Source organism: Heterocephalus glaber, unplaced genomic scaffold (assembly GCF_053883595.1).
Source record: "Heterocephalus glaber isolate CG9 unplaced genomic scaffold, H.glaber_assembly_v1.0 deba00000546, whole genome shotgun sequence".
NCBI classification, from domain to species: Eukaryota; Metazoa; Chordata; class Mammalia; order Rodentia; family Bathyergidae; genus Heterocephalus; species Heterocephalus glaber.
The window spans coordinates 19,058,516-19,078,744 of NW_028258147.1; the positions used below are offsets into that span (position 1 = coordinate 19,058,516).

The 20,229-nt window shown below is 37.9% G+C and overlaps 1 protein-coding gene across 2 annotated transcripts in view; it reads right to left on the bottom strand.

Annotated features, from left to right (window-relative positions):
• Window positions 1–20,229, bottom strand: part of Met (MET proto-oncogene, receptor tyrosine kinase) — a 134,153-nt gene that overhangs the window by 85,250 nt on the left and 28,674 nt on the right. Inside the window, exons 1-2 of one of the 2 annotated variants that reach the window (XM_021244778.2) lie at window positions 5,557–5,578; window positions 214–1,430 (exon numbers count right to left, since the gene is read on the bottom strand). In XM_021244778.2, coding sequence (XP_021100437.1) covers window positions 214–1,416 — 1,203 coding nt within the window. In that variant the 5' untranslated portion in view covers window positions 1,417–1,430; window positions 5,557–5,578. Of the gene's footprint in view, window positions 1–213; window positions 1,431–5,556; window positions 5,579–20,229 lie in introns of those variants that run through there. The other variant, XM_004865263.3, reaches the window with a different exon arrangement.

Consider the following 20,229-nt stretch of genomic DNA (forward strand, 5'->3'; position numbering starts at 1 on the left):
AAAGTTTTTTCTTTTAGTTTCTTTACCTTCTTAAGATAAGACTTCAATTATAAATGAACATTCAACTTCTTAGTTTTTCTAGACAGAACCTGCAGATATTTTGGATAGAGACCATTTGCCAAGCACAGAAAAGCCCTTGCTAGCCTTTTCTAAACTGATACTTATCCTGCTTTGTTCCTTGAAGTTTGTAAGTGAAGAACCTATGTGACTTACCCTATTAAAGCAGTGCTCATGATTTGGTCCATAGAAATGCTGGAGACATTTCACATTGTTTTTGTTGACGATCTTGTTGAAGAATTCATTGACATATTTGATAGGGAACGCACAGACAGCCGATCGATGCATTGGTTCAGCAGAATCTGGCTTGCTTTGTGCAAACACCCCGTAGAGAATGTCATCATTCACACTGACTCTGATTTGCTTAGCAAGATGGGCCCCAGGCTTACCAACATATGCAGCTTGAAGGATATTAAACACTTCCTGCCTCGTGGATCTCTTTCTTCTCTTTTCCGTGAGAATACACTCCAGAGGCATTTCCATGTAAGAATGCAGTCCAGAGTCTATGGAACAGAACCTGATTATTCTCGTGTGAAAAGTCTGAGCATCTAGAGTTTCCTTTTGGACTGTCAGAAAGTAAATGAAATGGCTGCTTTCAAAAGCATAGACATACTTAATGGGGTAAGAATCTCGGAACTCGGGTAAAACATCAATATAAGACTGGTCTGTCAAAAACTTAAAACCATCTTGTGTTTCCTTTAGCCTTCTCACCGATATTGAATGCAATGAGTGATTTGGCAGGTAAGAAGAATTTAGGGTATTGCCCACAAAGAAGTTGATGAAACGATCCTTTTCAGACAGGAGGACTTTGGCTCCCATCACGCTCACCACACAGTCAGGACACTGGCTGGGCTCTTCCTCCCCCTGTGGGGAGAACATGCAATGAACCCCTGACTGTATGTCAGCAGGATTACTGGGTGGAAGGATGTGTCGCTGGCAGGTCCCTCTGTTGACACTGCCACAACTAATGAGCTGGTCATCATAGTACGTGTCAACAAGCAGAGCCATGTTGATGTTATCTTTCCAAATGCTTCCTGATAAATTGGCTTTGCTGCTGCAGTCCTCACATGGAAGACAATCTGGGTGTTCCAGCACAGGTCCAGTCTTATACTCAGCTATTTTCTGAAGGTCTTTGTCATTTAAAACGTAAAGGTAGTTAGTAGCCCCCAGGTAAATGTGATGCCTGTGTAGAACGATGTGCTGTATGGGTGTTTCTGCAGTGAAGTTGGGAAGCTGATACTGCATATTCACGTTCATCTCAGACTTCACTAGTGCCTCTTTACACTCCCCATCGCTCCTCTGCACCAAGGTAAACAGCAGCACAAGGACACCAGGTGCAAGCGCAGCAGGGGCCTTCATTGTGAGCAGCTGATCTGCCAAAACATGTTCAAGGCAAGAGCACGTCAGTCGTCATTAGAAACAAACAAGAAAACACTGAAAGAGAACTATCCCAGTTGAACTCTCAGAAAGAATGCCTCCTAACTGGAATTTTTACATAGAATGGAAACAAAAAACTCTAGTTGATAGCACATAAAGATGCATTGTGTGGTAGGACATGACTCCACATGCTTTATTTTTAGAAGTCAAGCTATGAACAATTAATTTTAGAGAACCATTATGAGATGCAAACAAAGTTGTGTATTAATGGGATGCAGCAACTAAGTGAGACTCAGTCAGCAATGAAATAAGCAACATAGCACAGTTCTGTATTAACCCCTTGCTGGTTGTTTAATGTGGTTTCATAAATGTGGCTAATGATGAAGTTGATATTGATTTAAACTTTCTTAGTCAAGTAAAGGAACTGTGGTTCAGATTCATTTATTCTAAAATTCACAGCAGGCATTGTTTCCTTGGGAGCATGTAGAATTACTAGGCTAAATTTAGCTCCCTTTTGGAAGAAAACAATCATAACTTCTAGAGGCAAAATGATCACATGCTGTTTATAAGATTTTGTGTGCTGAGGAAAGGTATGGTTATAATTTGGCTATAGTTAACCTATTGTTTCAGGCAGACAAATGTTTAATGTAATGTCACTGGGACTTAAAAACAGCAGGCTGAACATGTATAAAATAAAATATAATCTTTAGAACTAAAGGCCTAAGACTATTTCTTAGGGAAAAATGACATATTGTTCATTACCAAGTCAAAAAGCTATTTAGTGAAAAGAACATTATTTCCATTGTAAGCACATGGACAATGTTCCTACCAGGAAGCATGCTTGGATTTGTTATTCCCTTTTTAAAAACTTAAGGCTCACAGGTTCTAAATATGTGAATTCTAATTATAATAGTTATAGGAAGGATAGTATGTTGGAAAAGAGAGGCCCTAGAATGAAAGAAACTAAACAGGTATTACTTTTTTAAAAGAGCATCATTCTGATAGCACAAAGGGAGTCTCTACAAGCACAGTTGGCATTATATGTCTGCCAAAGAACAACATGGTGATTACAATGCCACAAAAGAATTCACTGAGAGACTAGTATGTGTGTGGCTGTGCTTGCCCCATGAGAAATGGGACAGGGTTCTTGCCCTTTAGTGAACCTAAAAAGTAGGTAAGTGGTAACATACATACACTGACAACTATACTCCATTAGAACACAAACCAAAAGCTACCAGCATTGAGGAAGGGAGAAACGGCCTGCATTTATGGTAATAATTCTGAGAAACAGGGACAAGTTTATTATGTTGTGAAATCCAGGGCAGTAAGGACAATGTTTGGCTTATCCCTGCATCCCAACTACCTGGTATGGAGTCTGGAACACAGCTGGTGTTAAACAAATATACACTGAATGAGCAAATGAAAATTAAGCAATAAGTTCAAAATCACATAACAGGTTAGTGTTGGTAGCCAAAACTTGAAAATATTTTTCTGATTCCAAAATCAAAGATACTTTTATCTATGAAAGTTCTAAGAATTGGGGGCTTAATCAGAGGTAATGAAAAGTCACTGAGTGGGTCTAGGCTTCATAGAACCATGGTTTTGGTCTGTAAAGATTGATCTGGAGACAATGGGACTTTCAGCAGGGAGAATTTGATAATGAGCAGATCAGTTGATCAGCTATTGTTGCAGCCTATAATGAAGTAGTAAGGGCTAGAAGTAAGATTGTGACCCCAAGAACAGAGAGAAGAGAGACACACAGAAGTTAGATTTGATTCCAAATTGGGAAGAATACAAAAGAGAAGGCAAAGGTGTCTGGCAGTCATCTGGGCAAAAGTGGAACAAGTGACAAAACTAGGGTTGCTAGCAACAGGAAGAAAGGCTAAAGATACTGGTTGTAGACATAATGAGTTAGTGGGAAAGGAGTGAATGTTCTACAACAGGAATGACTAGTAGGTTTCACATTATTTACCAGGAAGCCAGTGTCTGGAATAAGTGAAGAATGAAAATTCTGAGCAGGAAGAGCACATGTGCCAAGGAATATAGATGAGTAATGAAAAGCATTCAAGAGAAGCTGCCCTGGCTGGGAAAGGGGCATGAGTGATCTAAGATGAGACAGCTGTTTTGGGAGACAGTGGCAGGTGGAAGCAGAGTGCCAGGTATTTGCCATTGCTACACTAGAAGGGGAAAAATTGAATATTGGTGGAGAAATTTGGACTCTAGTTGGAGTAGAAATAAATTTTGCACATATCTGCTTGTAGGTGATGGTTAAAACCAAGAGTAGGTATGTTCATGGAGGGATTAGAATGAATGGACTAAATCTTGGAAAAAACCCTCTCACATTAGTAAAAGTGTCAAGGAAGATTAAGGTCACAGAGACACTGAAAGCTAATATTGCACAGTGTCACAGAAGCCAGACAAGTGTCTTAAGAAACAGAATGCAGTTCTTGTGAAAGCTCTTTGTTGATGCTTGCCTGTGGTAATCCCAGTACTAGGGAGTCTGAGGCAGGAGGACTGCCATGAGTTGGAGGTCAGCTTGAGTAACATAGGAAGTTCAAGCCCAACCTGGAATACATGAGACCTTGTCTCAACAAACAAACAAACAACAAAAACCCCAAAAGAGAGTAGTTTTAATGGATTTAATAGTGGTGTCAGACATTAAAATCCAAAGTAATGTTGATGAGGAAGTAGAATGTTTGTAAGAAAGAAAAAGCACTAGGCAAATAACAGAGCTTAGGGAAGTTTATTCTTAAATTGTAGGAAAGACATGTTTATTGTAGGACTGCTCTTTCTTTTACTAACATTGATTCAGTGTCTACACAGACATGGCAGCTTTTCTGGGAAGCTCAGAGTCACTTGGTGGAGTCAATGGTTTAAACAGTTACAGTGACACATGCAGACCCATGTGTACAGCAGCACAATTCATAATAGCTACATACTGGAAGTAACTTATATGGCCATCAACAGATGAATGGATAAAGAAAATGTGATATTTACACACAATGTAGTACTACTCCGCCATAAAGAAAGATAAACTTGAGTCATTTGTAGGAAAATGGGTGTACCTTCAGACCATAAAGTTAAATAAAATAAATCAGACAATTGACAAGCTTCAAAATGAAGTTTCTCTTATACAAGAAACCCAAAGTATCAATAAAAAAATAATAGGAAACAGGGAGATAGCTTTTTTGCAGGAAGGAAGGGGATGAAGAGATGGGGGAAGAGAATAAACAAGAATTAGATGTGTTATGTACATGTAAAAAAAAGCATGTAATAAAAGCCTGTAAACATTATGTTCTGCAAACATGTACTAATAAAAAAAATTAACAAAAGATACAGTTATAGGAATGCAGATGAGGGGTGACCAATGAGATTGGAAATCATGCTAGAACTGAGTCCTCTCCTTAGAGGAGAATTAGGAATGGAAATTCCTAGCAGGCAAAGCAGTTGTACCAAGGCATAGAGGCAGTGTAGAGACATGGCATGGAGAAGAGAGTAATAAGTAGTTGACCCTGGAGAAGTGGGGAAATCAAAGAGGCAAAAGAGAGAGAAAATTGTTGGAGCAATATTCCAATGGAGAAAAAGAAGCATTTTCAAGATCCCTGGAACATAAGAGAGGTCACTCCCTCTGAGACAGCAGGAGGGGATAAGAAGTTACATGAAAATAGAAGGACACCTAGGGAATTCATGAATATGACGTCAATGTTCTAAAAATAAATTAGGTACATGATCATCTGCTGAAAGTGACAGATACAGAGGAAGGACTAGAGGCTTCAGGTGGAGGAAGTTTAGAATAACCACAGCAGGGCACACAAACTGAGATTAGCAGAAAATGGATGAAAAGATAGTTCTGAGGGTGCCTTTGAGTTCTAGGGCTTCTGTAGGATACCATGTGTTGGGACTTCCTCTTTACTTTCCTGAAAGATGAAGAAATACAGGGAAGACAGTCAAGGACACAATGATCTTCTGAGTCCAAGTAAACACAACAAGCTTTTAAGAAATAAGCAGAAGTAGAAAACTGTAGTTGGACCAGAGAGCAAAGTGAAGTTTTAGTAAGGCAAGGAACTGGAAGATATATACCATATATTAATAAAAATACAATAATACACATTGAGTCCTTACCACATGCCAGACATTCTGCTAAACCCTCTGATTTAGTCTTCATAAACGTCCTGTACACAAGGGAGTACCATTATCCTCCTCTTCTGGATCAGCACACTTGTCAAAATCCGACAGTTAGAACCAGGACTCAATTCTATGTCTAATAGGCAGGAGTTCATTCACACTTGTAAATACTTCTTTCACCCAGAAGCAGCTCCCTGAGAGCTGAGGGACCTTGCATTGGGATAGAAGTTAGGCAGTCAGACCGCTGATGCTGGCTTTTCCCTATCTAGCTCTGTGATTTCTGACCATTCATTCACCTATGCATCCCCAGGTCCAAAATTCTCACATGGCTGCTTTTCAGTATCTAAAAGGGCCAGGGATTTAGCTCAGTGGTTCTGCTGCCTGCCTTGCAAGCACAAGGTCCCAAGTTAGATCCCCGGTACAAAAACCAAAAAACAAAAAGAGTCTCATCTTTAGGAACACTTTATGACTGTTACAGGGCATATAATAAATGTAAGGAGTGTATCTGTCATTTTTATATATAATTCTCATTGTTTTGAAATGTACTAGAAAATTTTTGATGTCAGTAAGGAGAAACAAGGAATAGAAGAAAAGGATTAGTGACAAATTGTTTTATCAGTCCAGAGCATATGATGTAAAGAAATTAAATGGTCTTTTCGATATGGTGACAATTGGTGTATGTTCAAAATTGGGAACATTAGCCTGACAAATAATTTATTACTGTGTTTTCCCTAGAAAATATAATAGAGAAGGAAATAAAAGAACCATTGTTACTAATAGAAAGAAAAAAAATAACATTACATCCAGTTTACATCTTAGTGATTAAGATGGTACAGAATGTGAATGACTTTTCTTTTGTCTCTTCTAGGCTTTTTGAAGAAGTCTTCAAAATGATCTTGCTTGTTAAAAAAAACTGAGGTACTAAACACTACATTATGTTTCAAAAATAAGTTTCATATCTTAAAGTTGATACATAAATCTTTCACTGTACTAAATCTCAATTAGCTAGAATCTAGGAAATGTACAGATGAGCTTTTTGTTATCTTGCTAGATGAGATAGTAAATCATAAGAAAACCAGAAGGGAAGAAGAATTATTTTCTTCTATTTCAGGAAAAATCTTTCAAAACATATAATGGAATTAGTACCTTAGTCTCCTACACTTTCTTTTCATTCTCTGATAGCAAACTGTGATGCCATATTTCAGATTAAGAAAGCAAAGAAAGGTTAATTTGCCCATTAAAGAAAAAGACAGGATTAGGCCCTATTATCAACATTTTAAATTTAAAATGCAGCTTTCTATTTAAAGCCAAGACAATGAGAAAACTTAATTACCTAAAAGACTGCATTTTCTTGACCATTCCAATTATTTAAGGTCCCTCTCCCTTAACAAGGGTTTGTGTGGCTCAGACCAGATCTCCAGGAAATGTCTGTATCCTTCCTGAGGGATGAAGGGAGACTTTTTATAAGTTTTTCGCTAGGCTGGGTACTCTGATAACACTGTCAGTTAACTGAGTGACAGCTGAATAGTAAAGTCACATACTCTGGAGCCATGTTTCAAGGTTTGAATCTATCCTTGGGCAAGTATGACCTTGGGCAACTAACTCTTAAGTCTCTATGTTCTCATCTGATGTATGGGTGTGACCAGTGTACCTACTTAAGTTGTTGTGAGTTATTCTGTGGATTCAATGAGCTAATGCATGTATGCCACTAAGAACAATGTCTGGTACATAGCAGGTGAACAGATGTTCTCTATTATTGTTCATTCATTTCCTCAATAAACACTGAAGCATCTATACTGTCCAAAGTGTTGAAGATACAAAGATAAATTACTTTCCAATTGTTAGGGAGATCTCCGACAAGTAGGGTAGACAGGCAAAAAGGCCACAGTTTAAACTCAACATGGGAAGACCTATGAAGGAACCCTAAACTAGGCTAAGGGAGTTAGGTGGGTTTACCAGTCAATTGATCATGGTCCTTTGCTCATAACGCATTCGTAATCTTGAGGTGAAGAAATGGAAAGAACCTAGGTTAGTTGAGGCAGTGAAGCTAATTAATTCTATGACCCAAAGCAAGCCACTCAGTTTCTTTGGTCTCAACTGCTTTCTGCTTGATCAAATTACAGTGCTGACCCAGTCGCCTGCTGAAGTTTCCTGGTACTGGCTTAAGGCAATCTATTTTGTGAATGTCCTTCTAACTCACATTTCAGTAACCTCATCTTGCTAGTCTGCAATCAGCTACGGTAGGAGTATTTATACCCCAGAAATTGGCAACCACCACACATCAGAGTTGTTTTTCCTCCCCTGGAGGGAGGGCTGGTTAATACATATTTACCAGTGATTCTTGGGTTGAACTAATGAACTCCAAAGTATATTCCAACTCTAACAATTTTCATCTCTGAGATTGTTTTTCACAATTACACGTTACTCTAATGCCACTGGCTTGGCACATGTTATTTTCACTTCCTCATGTATGCTATATCTAGCTGTACAAGCAATTTTAATATTTATATTGGTAGTGACTCCAGAAATACTTTCACTTTTTGTATATTTTTGTCTTGATATTTATTCCTTCGAAGCGCCTGAATCAAGCTTTCAACATAGAGTATCTTTTAATTGCTTTTTTTTTCTTCCTGAAAGAGTGCTAGCCATTTTACCAATTCTGAATTCTTTACTAAATGGAACACGTAAAAATGATTCAAAGAGAATGACTAATTCATTCCCTTGAAATAATGTGCATGTATCGGTGAAACTGAATCATCCATAAAACATTTCTTTATTTCTTTTCAGTTGATAGTTAAGGTAATCTCACTGACAAAACACTTCCGGGGAGTGATCATCTCAACTGCACCTTGGCCATAAAATTTTTGGTATTTAGTAGTATTTCCTTTTAAAAAGACTGCTTTTAGCTATAAAATTGGCTCAGCCTAAACTTTAAACCAGCCACTCAATTCTGTGGGCTATCTACCTACCTCTAGTTTTACCACTGAACTAGCTTACACTGGTCTTTTTATTTCCCAGATGTCTAGCAATATATTTAATTTGTCAAGTATTTACTGAGTAGCCACCTGTGCCTACCAACACTTTCATCATCTTCCTCCTCCTCCTCAATGGAAACATGTTGCAAAGTATATTTTTGTTGTATGCAAGTACTGATTCCTCAGGAAAAACACAGAAATTGTAATGGAATAATTTTTTTAAGAGACAGACTTTCTAAACTTTGATCCAAGTAACTTTGTTTGCTTTAGGCATTGCTTTTCTTAGAAATCATAATAATTTATGACTGAAGAAAGTACTTTATAGTTTACAAGATAGTTACACCATCTCTCTTCTAATCATATAAGGTGAGAATTATTCAATGTTTTTAGCTGATAAAAATGAGGTTCAAAGAGGGTAAAATATTACCTAAAATGTAGTGAATATGCAATCTAGGTCTTCTCAGTATTTCTAATTCTTTTAGTACAAAGATATGATACTTATTTGAACTGTTTTGAATTATCTGCATTTCCTGGAAATGGCATTTCTTCAAAAGGCATGACATTTTAATCAGCACCTATGATCACCTTCACAGAACCTACTGTTTCTTCTAAGGTAACTCTTGAATATTCTCTTTCCCCTATGTACTGGAACTGTTAGTTAATTCCATGGCTCACCTATCACCTCAGAGTGAGCATGCAAACCATGTTGACCTTCTTTTGACCTATGCCTGGGCAGAGATGAGCATGAGCAAGGCAAGCCAATCGGAGTCTTTTCTGAGATTTAATATAGACACTGGGAGAGGACCTCTCTCTGTCAGAGATCACAAGTACTAAAGATATTATCTTGGAAGACCTTTGCCACTATGAAACTGACACAAAGGACAGGAGGGCCTGGTTCCTGATGCTACTGTATTTGAGCATCTGTATCCCAAACTAATGGGAACCAGTAATATTTCTTCTTCCATCTTTCTTTGTCATCAAAAGTTTCATAATGATTCTTTTATTCCTTGCTCCTCAAAAAGTCTGGAAGAAATAATTTCCAGTATTAAATACTACAAACTTGTGAGTTTAAACACAAGTGCATAAAAACAATTTCATATAAAAGATTCAAGTAAATGGGACAAAGGTGTTATCTCTATTTACTTAATAATTACTTTAAGTATTTTCCTTTGCACTGAGGAAATATCTATTAAGATTTCTGAGGTGATATACCAGTTTTTCCTATTATATAATTCTGAAATCTTTTGCAATATTTATATAACATAATCTTAAACTTTAAAAGATATATCCAAGTGAAGAGTACAAGACATAAAAACTAAAAAATATTTCAATACTGCTTTTAAACATATAAAAAGAATTTATGATGATAGAAAATGGCCAAGACTATGTAACAGGGAAAATATAATAATGGCTAAATATCCAGGAGGACTTGGTAGAGTAAAATCTCATCCTCTTTTTTTACAACTTTTTTCACCCCCCTCAATTTCTTGGTTCCCTTTTGCAAAAGATCTATCACCCATGTCCTATATCTTTTATTTTGCTCTTTATATTTTGGGTTTTTCATAAAAAAGAAACCATGCAATTATTGAAGCTTGTATGTCTAAATTATTTCACTTAGCATTACGGTCTCAAAGTGCCTCCATTTTCCTACAAATGAGTCAAGTTTATCCTTCTTTATGTCAGAGTACTACTGTAAATACCACATTTTTTTTATCTACTCATCTGTTGATGGACATATAGACCACATTCCAAGATTTAGCTCTTATGAGTCATGTTGCTATAAACATGAATATGCAGGTATCACTGTAAGATGATGTCTTGAACACTTTCAGGAAGACACCTAGAAGGAAAATATTTGGGTCAAGTGAAATTTCTAGTTTTAATTTTTTGAGGATTTCCATAGTGGTTGTACTAGGTGACATTCTCACCAACAATGTAAAGGATCCCTCCCCACCCACCGCAGCCTCACCAGCATTTGTCATTATTTGGTTTCTTGATGATAACTCTTTCTGGAATAAGGTGGAATTTCACTGTTGATTTAATTTGTATTTCTCTAAAGCCCAGAGATGTTAAACATTGTTTCAAGTATTTATTGGGCCAGGATAAAAACTTAAAGAAAATTCTTAGCCCTCTGTACATTTATATTATTTTCACTAACTTTAAACATAAGAATATAAAAACAGAGTTATAGAAAGAATATTCTTTTTTTTTAAATTAAATTCTTTTATTGGTACATTGTAGGTATATAACACAATTACATTTCTCATTGGGATCTTGTACCTTTACATAATGCATCTTGGTTCTTATTTTTTCCCTATTCCTAGCCCTCCCTTCAACCCCCTCCATCCTTCCCTATTTACAAAGACTTTATTTCCATTTTTTCCATTTCTCATCATTTTTCCTTCCCTTCTTTCCTTTCCGCTGCCCCTCCCACTACCCCTACCCTTTTGGACCTTTAGAAAGAATATTCTAATAGGAAATTCCTTATGCCATTTTAAATATTGTATTTACAAATACCCACTACTTGTGAAATTCACATTATATCACACAAAGTTATTCAGATATTTATGAGCAGCAATTACATCCCTGTATTTTTCTGGCTATGAAGAATTTCTGCTCATAAAGTGTGTACATAATCTGCTAGTATGAAGATGGCAGGATAAACTCTAAAGTTTAATGTACAGCCTAAATTGAAAAGTAAATGAATGCACCAGACTCTTGACAAAGTGAATTTTAAAACATGTTTTGCTGAAAATTTGATTCTCACGCATAAAGATTTAACCCTTAACAATTATAATCATCAAAAGAGCCTCAGTTGACTTTAGAAAGCTATCTCTTCTAATGCAGTCAAACACTAACCTGACAACTATTTCTAACAGGAAGTAAAGGAACAGAAGAACTCTTCAGGATTTTTTTTGTCTATCCAGTTGCTGTTTTGTATGATCACATTTAAATAATCCAAACACCTGTGAATCAATCTTATTTTTAATATTTTTGGACTAGTCTGCTTGACAGACATTTTATAATATTCTTCCCAGAGCTCATGGAATCTTCTGGAAAAGGGGAGGGGTATAGTGGAGAGATGGTGGGTTCTGGTTGTGCACAGATTTAGATGGGATGTACATCATTACTATTTATACACTTTCTGAGTCTGGGTCTCACTTTGGTCCACACCTTGTGGGTTGGGTTTGAGGGTTAGAGATAAATTGTGAGAGATACTGGCATTCAATTATGCAGCACAGTGTCATTCAGTAAATGTAGCTACTATGCTTATTATCCTAAGTTGTGTTTTAGCCAGTTTTTACCTGTCCTCAACAAAAATGAGGAAGTTGGCCAGGGTGTGAGTGAGACCACTCCAAATACCTGGTGACTGTGTCATCACTTTACTACTCTTATTTACAGTTTAAATGGTGTTTTATGTTCCCACTCTTTGGCCATCTTGTGGTTTTTCTCTAACCCTGTTTCAGGTTCTTGAAATTTTTCTTAAGTTGTCTTCCAAGACAGAGGCTACGGTAAGGACCTCCTATACTAAGGAAGGAAGGAAAACAAACAGGAACTGTTACTTTACTTCTTTAAAATAGAGTAATCCCATATTCCCAATGAGATTTAGGAAGTACAGAAGTAGGAGGGACAATTAAATTTGAACTTCAGAAAAACACTGAATTTTTTTTTGATGTAAGTTTCATAAACTTATTTAATTATTTACTTATTGGGTTTTGTTTTGAGACAGGGTTTCACTACGTAGTCCAGGTTGGTCTTGAACTCATGGTAATCCTCCTGCCTCAGACTTCCAAGAGAGGATCACAGGTGTGTGCTACCATGCCTGGCTAAACATATTTAAATGACAATTCTAGTTGTAAGTAAATGGAAAAAAAACTAATGAAATAATTACTTTTTTTCTTACCAAGAGAACTCTAAAAAGATTTTCAGTTGAATTTATTTATCTTTGGGGTAAAATGATTTTTTAAGGTTTGGCAGTATACGAATATTGAAAAAATGCTTACTTTTTTTTTGTTGCTGTGCATCTAAAACATGCTATTTTAAAAGTGATTAGCAGGGTAACCTGTTCCTGACAGGTGGCTTTAAATATCATGTCATGGTATAACTATGTGAAAGAGAATAAAGATTTTTTTAATAACTAAAAGTACTGTAGATAACTGTGTATACATGACATGAAATTTCCAAAACAGAAAACATATTCCTAGATTTGCATGATTTATCAAAAATTTCAAATGTAGCTAACTACAGAAGAAAACAAGTTAAATTTGGTACTAGAATAATTTGCATGTGTTATAATTAATGCTTCCTAGAGGCTGTTCTGAACATTCTTGATTATTATAAAATGTTTTTTTCTGTGATAGTGCTTTTATTCAGATTCTTACCTAATATTGCATCCCTTTTTCTAATAATCATTGTAAAAGTTAAAAATGACAGAGTCTTAGCATGAGAAAGAGCCAACTGTATTTTCTAGTTGTAAGAGAGGATTGAGATCACTGTTCAACCCTGATGGCAGGAGTAAAGTTAAGGGGAACAGAATGTACTACATTCTTAAGATTATCCATCACAAATTCATGGTCTGTTGGGAAACATTTCCGTCCTTTTAAGAATGGTTGAAAGTGCTCAAGTTCTGGGAAAGAAGAATACATGGATATTTGTCTTAACGTTGTGCATATTATAAAAAAATACTGTTCAGAAAATTCACTGAACTGCCAGAGCCTGGACTGATGGACAGGCACTTGCCCCCTGAATACATTGTAAGTCAAACAAGAATGTTTCATTGTCCTTGAAATTATGCAGGTTGAACCTCCTCATTGTTAAAATGCTTGAAACCGAAATTATTATTCATATTTTCAGCTTAATGGATGGATGTAATTTTATAATTCAGATTGTAAAGAAGTGTTACCAGATTTGGTCACTTAATCCAGGAATGCTGAATAACTTAAATCCATAAATCATATCTGAGAAATATCTCTCTCCATATGTAGTTAAAATAAATTAAGCCTGGGAACTTTTTCCTGCTGCATTTAAATACAGGGTTTGGATGGGATAAACCTGACTGAACACTCAGAATGTGAACTGCTGAGGGAAACAAACTGCAGAGGAAGCTGGCACACTACTTACTAATGAATCAGAGATTCTCTCTGTAGGGGTTGAAAATGTCCTCAGCATAACGCAAGCTACAATTCCAGACAGGGAAACTGTGCTCTGGATTGGAGTGATCAATCTCCTCTGAGATCACCTAAAGCCAAAATCAAATGGCTTTAGAGGAGTGTACTGAGAGGATCCCATTCTTGCCATGGTGGCCATCATATAAAGAAAGAGAAACAAGCATCCAGGGCAAGAGAGTCTGAGAAGACAGGCATGAGGAGTGCAACCTCAGGTGGCTGCATGAGGTGGGTGTTTATAATGCGATTTTGATGTAGTTCTGAATCTTATTTGCTCATACAGGTTGGCAACTGGACTCTAACAAAGGAATGAACTACAGTCTCTTTTTGAAGGGGCATTTGGTCATTACATGACATTTTCTTTTTCAAGCAAAGCAGAAGGAAACTGTCAGAAATCATGAGAATAAGGGCTAGAGATATAGTTCAGTGATAGAGTGCTGGCACAGCATGTACAAGGCCCTATGTTTGACCCCAAGCTTGGCAAATAAATGAATAAACAAATAACAATAGAAATCATGAAATACTGTGAATGGATGGAATTGCCATATCTGGCCATATTTTGTATTGATGAGGATTCCATAGGTGAACATAATGCAATTCTAACAGGCTTGGAAGAAAAATTAAAAGCATATAAACAACACTACGTTGAGATCACTATGTCAATAGAAAATAAGAAACTAAACAAAACTTTCTACAAAATTTTAAATACTTTTAAATAAATAGAGAAGGTCAAGAAAACTAATCCTAGTGAAAATAGGATAGAAAGAAAAAATACGTACAGAATCCAATTTCTAAAACTCAGTAAATGCTTGGATCCTTGGAAAAATCAATAAACCAAAAGGTTAGGACAACTTAAAAACAACTGTGCTCAGCATTACATTTATATAACTGATCAATTCAAGGAAAAATAATTCAGGGCAGTGTGTGTGTGTGTGTGTGTGTGTGTGTGTGTGTGTGTACACACAGATATGAAATACACATACCCACAAGGGGTGTATATATTTCAAAGAGAGAAACAGGAAAAGCAAAGAGAAGGCAAATCATTACAAAATCACCTTTTTTTCAATTATGTAAGTATAGCCCTTGACTGGGTATCTCTACTTTTTGCCCACTTCATCCAAGGCTCTGCTCTGAGGATATGTGCATGTCTCTGATGGGACACAGAGGGAGAAAACTAACTACACTCAGAGGGAAGTGAAGGAATATTTCAGACAGGAGAGAGGGCTTATTCTGGGACACTCAGGATAAATGAGTGGCCCAGGGCAGCCCAGACACTGTGGACTCACACATGTATCTCAGGGAGCATTGGTAGCACTGTTCAAGAAGCTATAACTTGCTAGAGGTTGTGTGGGCTGGGGTGGCAGAGGATGATGTCACTGAAAGGCTGGGCTGGGGCCGTATCACAGGCAGACCTACAGGTCTACTTGAAGAGTCTGAATTTCATCTGTAGGTGGGGAGTCCAAAGCAGGAGATGGAAAACTATATATATATGTATATATATATACACACACACACACACACACACACACACACACACATATATATATATATATATATATATATAATTTTGGTGACAATGTGGTGAGTGAATTGGAGCGAGAAAGAACAAAAGGCCAGAAGACACTGCAGAAGATCATTGCATTGGTCTAGGTATGAAGAATGAAAATGAGGATTAACAGCCAAATGAAGATTCCCAGATCTGTATCTTCATATCTTAATGTATCTTCATATTCCCAGATCTGTATCTTCCCAGATCTGTATCTTCATATCTTAATCTCCATATCATCCAGAGAGTCATCACTCCAACATCAATTTTGTCCATCCAACAGCTACTTAAGATTAAGTTTGATAAATATATGCTGAGGGCCTGCAATGTGCTAGGTGCTCAGGATGTGTCCGTAAACAAAAGAGCCACTCCTGCTCTGACAGAACACATCAGCAGTGGGACCCAGGCAACAGTGAATACAGGTAAACACGATGACTGAATACAGTATTAGAAGTTGGTAAATTTTATAGGGGAAAAAGAGCACGTTTAGGGGGTCAGAACTGTCTGGAGGGACGGTGGATAGGTCTGTAGCTTTGAAAACCTGGGAAGGTAGGTTTTAAGAGAAAAGTTGAGGATGAGGAAGATTTAGCCATCTGAGAAGTGAAAAAGATTTCTGGGCAGAAGTGAGAAGGAAAAAGGTGGGAGCATCTCTGATGTGTTTGAAGCACAATAAAGGGTTCAGTCAGCCTGGACCTTGGTGACCAAAACATGAGATCAGAGAAGACAAAGAATTGGAGCTTGTAGGCAGTCGATGCAGGGTGCTGAGTGAGGTAGTATGTGTGAATGGAATCATCTTGATCACATGAGAAGACTGCTGGTGGGAGGGGACAGGAAAGGGCAAGTGTGGAGGCTGTGAGGCCAGCTGACAGGCTGCTGAGACAGGCCAGGTGAGCGATAGTGATGTTCTGGCCTCGGAGGGAAAGAATGAGTGATAAGATGTAGCTGAATTATGGTTGTATTTTGTAGACACAGCTAATGGGATTTTCTGACGGAGTTTTATATGAGATGTGTGAGGAGAAAAAAGGGGTCAAAATTACCCCTAAGGATTTTAGAGTTTGTAACAGGGAAAATGGCTTTGCCAGTCCTGACATGAAGAAGCTGGTGGGTGAAACAATCACAGGGATTGAGAGCACCAGGAGTTTGGTGGGGATGTGGGAAGACCAATTTGATTCTGTTCACGGTTGAGGTATTGTTTACACATCCAAGTGGAGATGTTGGGCATGCAGTGGGATGTTCCAGTCCAATATATAGTTAAGGAGAAAGATCTGGGGGTAGAGATTTAAATTAAGAGGTTGTCAGCACAAAGATGGTATGAAAATCTATGAGACTGGATGACATCAGCAAGGAAGAGGATAGAGAACGAGGAAAGAGGAACTCAGTTCTGGGACCACCAAAGCTAACGGGCTCGACAAAGAAGGTGAACGTGACAAGATGAAGAAGTAGAACTTGGATATTCTTCTGGTAACTCTGTTCTCATGAAATCTGCTCTCTCACTTTGTGTCCTGAATGCTAACATTTCCCATTTCCAGGACATCAGCCTTGACTCCCACCAACACATGTTTTAGATATGTCCATCTGCCCATCTGCTTCCATTCTCATCACTGAAGGAAGGGTCATTTCTTGCCTGAATTATAACTGGTTCCTAGCTGGTCTTCCCTGTGCACTCTTTCCTTGTTAATCTGTTTCTCAGTGAACCAGAGATATTTTCTGAACTGACAATCTGATTATGTCACTTTCTTTACTGAACAAAAGTCAACTCATTAGCAAAGTTCAAAAGCCATGCGTGATTTGGCTTCTGCCTAACTTTCCTGCCTTACCTCTTGTCATTGCCCTACTAGCCACACTGCCCTCTTTGAGTTTTTGCAGCAAGCCATGTGGTCCCTCCCTCTATATGTCAGCACAAATGGATCCTTCTTTATGGAACCCTCTTGCTCTTGCCTTCACCTGGATAACCTTCACTCTCTTCTCAAGTTTCACCTTCAGTGACGTTTCTGGAAAGCCTCTATCACTTTCCAGTAAGTCAACAGGAACTCTCTCATGTGTTTAAACATCAAAGCTGTTCTCCCTTTATCCTTTATCCTGTTGTGTTGTAATACGTTAATCTTTTTTTTTTTTTTTTTTTAGAGACAAGCCAAATATATTATTTATTCATGTTACAGTAAGGGAAGTTCTGCTACAAAATGCCACAATTATTGATCATTGGATCATTACCTGCAGGGATCAAAAAGAAACAATTTCTTTTCTAAAAACTGCTGCCAAATATGCCTTCATGGTAAGGTCTCTGATGCCAGCTACAGTGAGCCCTCAATTATGACCAGTTCACATACAAACCTGGGTTATGACCAGAATTTTAGTTTTAACTTATGACCAAAGTCTTGAATTACAACCTGAAGGCTGGCTGCTTGAGCAGTTTTAAGCAAAGACTTGAGATGACAGAAAAGCATATGTAAGCATATGTAAGCATCAGTCTGAGCCCAGATTCACATGCTTGTGGATGTGCTTTCAGTCAGTGGGTTATATAATTGTTACAATTAGTGCTATCAAAATGTTCCCCCAAAAGCTAGAAAAGAAGCTAAGCTAAGGAAGGAAGAGAAGGTAAAGAAAGCAATAACAATCAAAAGAGAAGAGGGGCCAGGGAGTGATGCCACTGCCTGCCTTGCAAGAGCAAGGTCCTGAGTTCTATCCCTGTTTCGAAGAAGAAGAAGAGGGAAGAAGAAAGAAGAAGAAGGAGAAGGAGAAGGAGAAGGAGGAGAAGGAGGAGAGGAGAAGGAGAAGAAGGAGAAGAAGAAGGAGGAGGAGAAGGAGAAGAAGGAGAAGAAGGAGGGGAAGAAGAAGGAGGAGAAGAAGAGGAAGAAGGAGAAGAAGAGGAAGAAGAGGAAGAAGGAGAAGAAGAAGAGGAAGAAGAGGAAGAAGGAGAACAAGAAGAAGGAGGAGGAGGAGAAGAGTGAGGGGGGAGAGGAGGGACAGGGAGAGGGACAAGGAGCGGAAGGAGAAGGAGAAGAAGAAGGAGAAGAAGAAGAAGAGGAAGAAGAGGAAGAAGAAGAAGGAGAAGAAGAAGAAGAAGAAGAAAATTGTGGAGAAATACAAGAGCGGTGTTCATGTCACCAATCTCACTAATATGTACAGCATATCAAAATCTACCATCTTGAAAATCTTACAGAGAAAAGATTCGTAGAAGAAGCTAGTGTTGCTAATGGTGTTACTCAAATTAGTCACAATCAATAGTTTTATATGGGGAAAGGATATTATTAGTGTGGATAAATGCAAAGCAGATGGCAGGTTATAGCCAATCTGAGTCTATAATTTGTGAATAAGCTAGAGCTATAAATGCAGATCTCATAAAGGATAATCCATAAATGAGTGATAATGGTGAAACATTTCATTCCAGTAAGAGGTAGTTCCACAATTTTAAAGCAAGAACTTGTGTTTATAGCATAACTAGGCATGGTGAAGCAGCCAATGCTAATAAAAGGGCTGCTGAAAATTAAATACACCACTCCAAAATGATGACACAGAGAAACAGCTTTTGCTCTCATCAAGTTTTCAACTATGATGAAATGGCCTTTTCTGGAAGAAAATGCCTAGGAGAACATATATTGCCCAGGAAGAGAAGAAAACACTAAGCCACAAGCCTATGAAGGATAGGCTAACCTTACTGCTATGTGCCAATGAGAGTGGTGACCCCAAGACAAAGCCTCTCTTGGTTTATCACTCTGAGACAACTAGAGTGTTCAAGAAACAAAAAGTCATGAAGAATAGGCTATGGATCATGTGGAAACCTAATCCAAAAGTCTGGATAACAAGAGTATTTTTCCTGAGTGGATCAGGAAGACTTTCTGTCCTACTGTTAAGAAATATCTAGAGGACAAAGGTTTATCTCTCAACGCTCTCCTCATCATGGACGATGCTCTGCTCATCCATGGGATTTGGAAGAGGAATTGGCTGAAGAATTACCATGGCTCTCAGTTTAGTTCTTCCCATCTGATACAATTCCTCTACTGTAGCCTATGAACCAGTAGGTTATAGCTTCATTTAAGAAGCTATACACCAAGGAACTGTCCCTAAAGTGCTTCCATGATCTCAGATATAGATTTAACCCTTAAAGAGCTCTGGAAGGAACATTACAACATCCTTTCCTGTGGGAGGTTAACTGAGAAATCCTGTACTAATGTCTCTCTAAGGACACAGAGATCTGCCTAGAAGAAAGTGTGGCCTAAAATTACACAGGAGGAAGACTTTGAAAGCTGTGTAGAGGAGCCTGAGCTTCCACTGACCTTGTGGTTAATGACACTGTCATTATAGCAGAGTTCATAGGCTTGCATGTAGACAAGTGGTGATGTTGAGAAACCACTGGATGAACACTCAGAGGAACTGTCTACAGAGGAACTTCAGCAACTTCTGGCTGAGCAACAGAGAAGGGCAGATGAGGAGCTTTCAGAAGAGGAAGGGAAGTTTCTACAATCAGTGCAGCGAAGTTCCTCTGAAGCAAAGGAAACCCTGAAAAAATGGACAAAGCTACAAACATTTGTAGAGAAGACCAACCCAGACAGAGAAAAAGCCAATCACTGTATTCACTTGCTTAATGACAATGTCATGTCATACTACAGAGCAGTGTTAAAGAAAAGACAGAAACAGACAACCTTAGACCAGTTTTTAGTTCTGAAAGGTTAAGACCTCATGAGCCAGAAGCAGGTTCCAGTGGGCTACACACTCTCCCAAGGAAAGAAAGGACACCAGAGAGCTAGATTCCTGATGTTCTTATGGAAGGAGACTCTACTTCCAAACAATAATCACTTTCCATTTTATCCTCCCTTCCTACAAGCCAAAGGTGTGAACTTGAATGGTGAGTACAGTATGAATTTTTTGTTTTTGGTAAACTAGTCACATTTTATAACTTTTTGGTGAATACACAAGGAAAATTATTGGTGTTTCTGGTAAATTACACATATTATACAATCCTTTTTTATTATGAAAAGGTTAGTTA